We start from the raw sequence: 7110 nt of genomic DNA, 5'->3' as shown, positions 1-7110 counted from the left end.
CAATAAACCATGGGGGAGAGGAGAAAAGCCCAGGCCAATGAGAAAACGATCAGGTAAATTACTCAGTCCTCATAATGAAATGAAAAAAAGGAACTGATACCATATACAGTACTTTAGATAACTTCTTGCATACTCAGTCCTCGGAACAAAATGGGAAAAAAAAGGAATTAATACAATACACTCTAGATACTTTCAAGCAAATGCATCCTTTTTGGACAAGGGTTGTAGAACTGGTATATAAATGATTTTCAACAATATGAAATGAGAGAAAAAAAATAGTCTAAAAGATATCCCCTGTGAAGCATCTGTGTACATAAGCTGTTCAAGATATGTAATAAAAATTGAGATTAATCTATGGCTAGGAATGGTACGTGGAATAGTGGTGTTCCTGGGGTTGGAACTATTGAAGATAAATGATAAATGCAAGACTGACAACAATGTGGGTGTTTGGTTGATTTAATTATGGGGAATTGAAAGAAGGCAGAACCTTGTCAAACCAAGAACTTCAATAACATGCTTACCGATGAAATGTAATGGTGAATTCTTATTTTGGCTTGCATCATTGATAGATTTTCTGAACCTTTTTCTAATGATTCCTGGCTAGATGTGACCAATAAATGATCAGTGATTTTGCTTGCAATTTTTCGCTTTACTAATGATACAATTTGTTCATTGTATCTCATGTCCAAATGGCATGTGATTATACTTGTCTACACAGAAAGCCACCTCATAGAACAGCACAGCTCTGGAACAGGGCCTTCAGCCCACCATAATCTATGGACACCGATACCCCAATCTAACTAATTCCACCTGCTTGCATGTGGTTTGTGTCACACTGTTCCTGGCTGTTCATAGGTCTGCCCTGGTATTGCATTCTAGGCACCAACAACTCTCTGCCAATAAACTTGCTTTGAACAAATCCATGAAACTTGCCTCATCTTAAACTTATGCCCTCCAGTATTTTATATTTCCAGTCTTAGAAACCTACCCTACCCTATCTATACTTCTCATCATTTTATGTATTTCTATCAAGTTGCCCTTCAACTTCTGATGCTCCATTGAAAATTATCCAAACGTGTTCAATCTCACTTTATAGCTAATACATCCTGGTGAACTTCTGTACCCTGTGCATTGTCGCCACATCCCAATTGTAGTGTGGTGACCCGAACTATGCACTATACTCCAAATGTGGCCTAACCAAAGTTTAATAAGCTGCAACATGACGTCCTAAATTTTATACTTAACACCCCGACAATGAAGGCAAGCATTCCATGTCTTCTTTACCACTCATCTATTTGTTGCCACTTTCAAGGTACAACTTTCCTTTATTCAGGATTGGTTGTTTGGGTAACTCTATTTCCAAATTCTACAATGAGGTATTGGTCTCTATTCTTCCTCCGCCCTTCCAAATCTATGTAGTAAAGGGGAAAAATAGTTTAGTTCAAAGTCCATTTAGAGGTACTGCTATTCTGACTGGTAATCCATCAATGAACATTTCCCATCTGACTTGCATCAATATTTTGGTTTAGGAAGGAGAAACCACCCATCACCAAAAAGGACTACACAGAACCCAGGGTCAGGCCAGAATTGTGGGTGGAACACCCTCCTTGTGCCAAACATTTCTGGCCAAAAAAGGTTTTGCGGCATTTTCATACAAGATACATAATATGTTCAATTACCACATTATACAAAACATTAAGGAAAGTATTCCATATAAAGGAAAGACGAAGAAAATAGTAGAGTTACAACCAGTTTTATTTCCAAGGTTGAAAGTGATAAAGTCATACTCAATGGCACAGGTGACCTTTCTGGTCAGAAAAGTGGTGTAAAGGCAGTGCCAACTCACTGTCTAGGCGATGGAATATTCAACATAATGATTGGAACAAATGAGAAGACACATGCGATAGATTACTGTTTGTAGCTAATGCTTCCACATAGTATTTCTTGCAGAATCACTGTACCAACCTTGGGGAAATATCTGGTACTGCAACAGCAAATGTTCCCTTATCAACTAAGCAAGCAAACAGTTGGGATGTATAGTACCTGTCCTAGCCTGCACATCATCTGAGATCTTATGTAAGCAAATCAGATTGATTGATTGAAAGATACAGCATGGAAACAAGCCCTTCAGCCCACCGAATTAATCGGCTCAGCTATTTTTTTAATTGCATATTGATTTGTAAATCAGGTCCAGACATATTTGCTTGAACTTCAAATAAATTTTCACACAATACAGATCAAGCAATATTCCTTGGTCTTGATTCCAAATGTAAGGAAGTGACGGAAGAACTTCACTCGAGCTGGAAAGAACCTGGAAACAAGACCAGTTCTTTGTAGCAGTTTTTTTTTCTTTGAAAAATACAGGCCCAAGAATATTGATTAGAATTTGTAGTTTGCGTGACAACAGAAAAATATTTGCAAATACCTGAAATCAACCAATGGCAGATCCCAGGTTACAAGAATTACAGCATAGAAACTGGCTGGGAAATGACCATTAAAGTAAGTAACTCTAGTTTTAATTACACTTGGTCCTTAGAGATCACATGCAAGTACCAATAAAGTCAAATCAGGTATTCAAAGGATGATTTTCTTCATGTTTTATCTAGTAAATTTCATCTATTGCATATATTGATAAGGCAGACATTTCTTTGGTCTCCATGCCTTTAAGGGTTTAAGGGGAATGGCAGAAAAGTGGAGCCAAGGCCAAGACTAATCAACTGTGACCTTATTCATATGGCCTACATCTATATTAATGTTTGTGTCCTTAAGAGAGCATAACAAATCATAAGGTCACAGAATTTTCTGTCCATTATTTTAAAGTTATGCAAGGTTGGGAAATTGCCATTTAGTCTCAAGTATGAGAAAAAAACTTCTTCAGAGATTATCACTAAATACTTAATAATGCAGGAGCGGTGCGCTATATTTCACTTCCAAAATGTGGCTCCACTTAAGTGATGGGACAGGATTTCAGAAAGTTTACAATATGCTTCCATTGTTATTTTTGCACATTTAGTGTAAGCAACCGTGACCACATTTCTTCCTGTTTGTTGCTCTTAAAGTTCATTTGCATGATATGGATTTGTGCATTTAACACCCAGGCTCAACTGCACTTGAGAGACTGGCAATAAGCTATTTTATAAATCACTGCATATTGTATTTCATATTAGTCGATAGAACTGTTCCACAGAGCAAAGCATTTGCACTTTATATGGTACATTATTGGAAATGCATTCATAACCTACAAATTACAAAAGTGTTCAGAAGAGTGAAAAATGGATAAGGCACCAAACACATTAAACGATCAACATGAGATACCAGAATTTATAACCAGATGACTTGTGAAATAGTCCAAACTAAAAGTTTCAATGTTATTGCTAAATAACCAGCTTTTACCTTACGTAAAACATTAAATACATTGTATTTTGTATATAAATCTGTACAAAACATATGCTCCTTTGCTTTTGAGAATGATAAGGTATCCACAAAACATGTACAGTAATCAGATGTCATAGCTTTACAAAAATTTTAGTAGCAAGTATGATTTACAAGATATACCAGAGCTTATCATTATGTTAAAATAAACAAAATACACACACAAAGAAAAAAATACTCATATATGTTTCCTTTACTTGAGATTTTCAATAGTTGATTTGTATTTGCTTTAGTACAGGTTAGATCACAGGAAGTCCTTATACAATGTTCACATTTATGTTTGTAGATTTGAATGTATATTCTTACTGTATTAAAACAAATAATGTGAGATTACTTGGTTAGCTGCTGAGCCACATTTGTTCCAGATTTAATCCTTCCATGTCACTTCAGCCAATATCAGGATAAAGAACCCTGCAATTGCCATGAGCTTTCAGGGGTCAGGAGAAGAAAATGGCCAAAGTTTCTTATGTCATTTCTGGTAGCATTTGCTGAAAGTTTAAAGTGTTGGGGAAAATCAGGCAAATTGAGATATCGGGTTCGAGTGTTCATTTGAAAAGATGAAGGTTTACTACTTTAATTATGTGCGGCAGAATTCCTGAAGGCACAGCCAAACCTGGAAATCAACTCTTTCAAGAGACAACTAAAGAAAAAATGTGAATTTAATTCATATTTATTGCAGCTGAGGTAATCTTTCAAAGCAAACTAATACTAATAAAATTAAAGTGCATTTATAAACTATAGCATCCTTTAAAAAAACTGCAAAGTAAAGAATTCTTTATTAAAATGTATTTTAAGATTACTGAAAATAATATACATCCTGTTTTGTTGCAAATTTCTGGTTCTATTTATTACATAAAGTTTTTTAAATTGTAAAATTGAACAGATAGTATGGTTTCCATTGATTCAAATTATGATATTTGCTCTGGTTTGGTCTTTGCTCTGGTTGCATTGTACTAAAATAAACTTTTCATTAGACTGCTTCTTTATCAACAATTGATTATACAATGCTAGAACAAATATGTAACACAAGGCTTTCGAGTACATTTAATCAATTGTGTGGAGGACAACAGCATCAGCTGAAATAGAACAACATGTGTCCACATCTTATCTCATCAGCACTAGAACAGCTGAGTAGAGGCCATAGAAACATTTTCAAACAGAATGATACCATTCTGGGTGCTTTTTCAGCAATCCAGCAGATTATAGTTTTTAACATTTTCCTCTGAAATAAGAATTTATTCTTCGAACATTTGGGCAGTCGAATCACTTTCAGCTAACCTTCGCCGTGACAAATGGGGGATAATCTTCAATCTGACTAAGTCCAGACATACCTTTTAATGTTGGTAAGCTATGATTTTAGATATCAACCATGATTGTTTGGGCTGAGCCTTATCTGAACTGGCCTTCACCACATTATGAAACTCTGGAATGTAAGGTTACTGTAAGGAAATGGAAAGCACTTCTTGTATTGAATGTACAGACACATACTTCAAAATAAGGTTGACTGGGGTAGGATTGGGAGGACTGGTGCAGGTAGCTTCAATATTTAAAGAACAAGAAATAAAAATAGCTGAAACACACCAAGTGATAATCTGAACCATGCAAAGTTATAGACAGTGCATGCTTTCTGTTCAGCTGTTGATGGAAGGGGTAAAGTGCATATTTCTAATCAGCACTGTGTGACAGGATCTAGCCTTCTGTTCTACCTCTTATACTGAACGTTCACAGTGTGTCCCATTCAAATACAGACTGACCACATGGAACTTAATTTCCAACAATTCTTTCTCACCTTATTTGAGTATAATTTTAATTTAAAGAATTTTTATTACTTTATACGATGCGTTTTATTCATTTTTATTCATCTGATCCAATATGGGTTTAACATGCATTTTTAGGAGCCTAACAGTTTTTGTACTAAAGTCTATTATTTAAAGAGTTTATTTTCATAACATTGCCATAGAAACTATGCACATTGCAGTAGTTCAGCGAACAGCAGTAAAATGTGGATCTTTGAGTTACACAGTTAGTCCCTCCCATATATTTATACTTCCTTCATCACCATTTTTAGTTGCCATTCCTCCCCTCTCCAAAAATATGTTGATGAACAGGAAGCCACAGTAACAGAGACGTGAACCAAATAATGATAAATTTTATAAAGTTGTGTTTTGTCGTAGAGTTTTGCTCACTGGCCAGATTCCGCAGAAGTTTGGAAATTCAGCCTTCTTGATTATTCACAGAAATAATTTACTCTAAATTGTTCAAGATTAAGATGCTTAAAATGATCTTGATATCAATTATTTCAAAGCCATTCATGGTGTCTTCAAGTAGCATAATGGCTTCGCAAACGTATTCTCAGCCTACTTGCTCTTTGTGTTGTCTCTGTACTTTACTTACATCAAAGTAATCATTGCCAATTTAAACAAGAATTGTTTTAAAAGTCACGATATAAATTATATAGAAGCTGAGCAACTCCACTTTACAGTTTTGATGTATCACTGAAGCTTTACTGAAACTTCTGTGACATCATTGACAATCCCAAGTAAAATAAACATTTTCCCCTTAAAATAAATCACTAAGTGCTTCCGACTCCCTTTCAAGGGAACAGTGCTGAGATTCTTATTGATGTCCTGCTTCTATTTCTAGTATACAGTCATTAGAATTCTGCGAAAGCATATAGCCTGGTAAACAGATGCATTTATATGATCCCTCTGTGTTCTCACAGTTTGCATTCCTGCAGAGTGGTATGGTGTCACTGAGGTCCTCACATTCATTTATATCTGAAATGAAGAAAGATAAGAAGGTAATTCAACTCATTGAGTTCAATGATATTCAGTTAAATTCTGCAATGCTTGTGATCGCAAGAACTCTACAGTGAAAAACAATTCAAAGCTGCTGACAATATTACTCCTCCACAAATCTGTGTGCAAAGTGACAAACATTGTGGTCACCCTCATAAATGATCACCAGGCCTCCCATTAATTAAAAATCACCCCAGTTCTTGGGATGATTGGGGTAGCACAGTGGTATAGCTGCTGCCTCATAGCGCCAGAGGCCCGGGTTCGATCCTGACTAGGGGTGCTGTCTGTGTGGAGTTTGTATGTTCTTCCTGTGACCAAAGACGTACAGATTTGTTAGTTAATTGGCTTCTGTAAATTGCCTCCGGTCTGTAGGATGGGATAGCATTGAACTAGTGTACGGATGATCGATGGTCGGCATGGTCTGCTGAAGGGCCTGTTTCCACACTGTATCTCTAAACTCTTCCCTTGGTCTCCTGAAAATGCTTCTGGACAAGTGTTCAACTTGTTGGCCTCAACAGTGCCAAGGCTTGGAGGAAAGAATGGAATGAAATCATCATTCAGATTAAACACATGACCACCAGTCCAACCAGCATGGCTCCTGGCATTGATCTTATGTGAAAAACATGGAAGACTCAAAATCAGATTAGATTCAGCCATAGTCAATGTAATTGTATGATGCACAAATGGTGTATCAGGCTTTCTGTGAAATGTGACTTTGGCAAACTTGATTAAATTATGAATCACATAAAAACGTTCCGTCCTCTTTACACGTTGGACAAAGACACTTTCCTCAGTGGCACAGCTGTAGAGTTGCTGCCTTACAGCGCCAGAGACTGGATTCGATCCTGACTATCGGTGGTGTCAGTACGGAGATTGTACG

General features: G+C 36.5%; 1 protein-coding gene across 4 annotated transcripts in view; it reads right to left on the bottom strand.

Moving 5' to 3' along the window:
* Positions 1-1728: 1728 nt before the first annotated feature.
* LOC144597455 (latent-transforming growth factor beta-binding protein 2-like) overlaps positions 1729-7110 on the bottom strand; it is a 172173-nt gene continuing 166791 nt past the window's right edge. For all 4 annotated transcript variants that reach the window (XM_078406876.1, XM_078406878.1, XM_078406877.1 and 1 more), the window contains one exon: positions 1729-6209. In XM_078406876.1, the coding sequence (XP_078263002.1) occupies positions 6049-6209 (161 nt within the window). In that variant the 3' untranslated portion in view covers positions 1729-6048. The remainder of the gene's footprint in view (positions 6210-7110) is intronic.

The sequence above is a fragment of the Rhinoraja longicauda genome, chromosome 10 (genome assembly GCF_053455715.1).
Source record: "Rhinoraja longicauda isolate Sanriku21f chromosome 10, sRhiLon1.1, whole genome shotgun sequence".
Taxonomy (NCBI): domain Eukaryota; kingdom Metazoa; phylum Chordata; class Chondrichthyes; order Rajiformes; family Arhynchobatidae; genus Rhinoraja; species Rhinoraja longicauda.
Note: the sequence above shows the minus strand (reverse complement) of the source record. Positions and strands in the feature narration are given on the sequence as shown.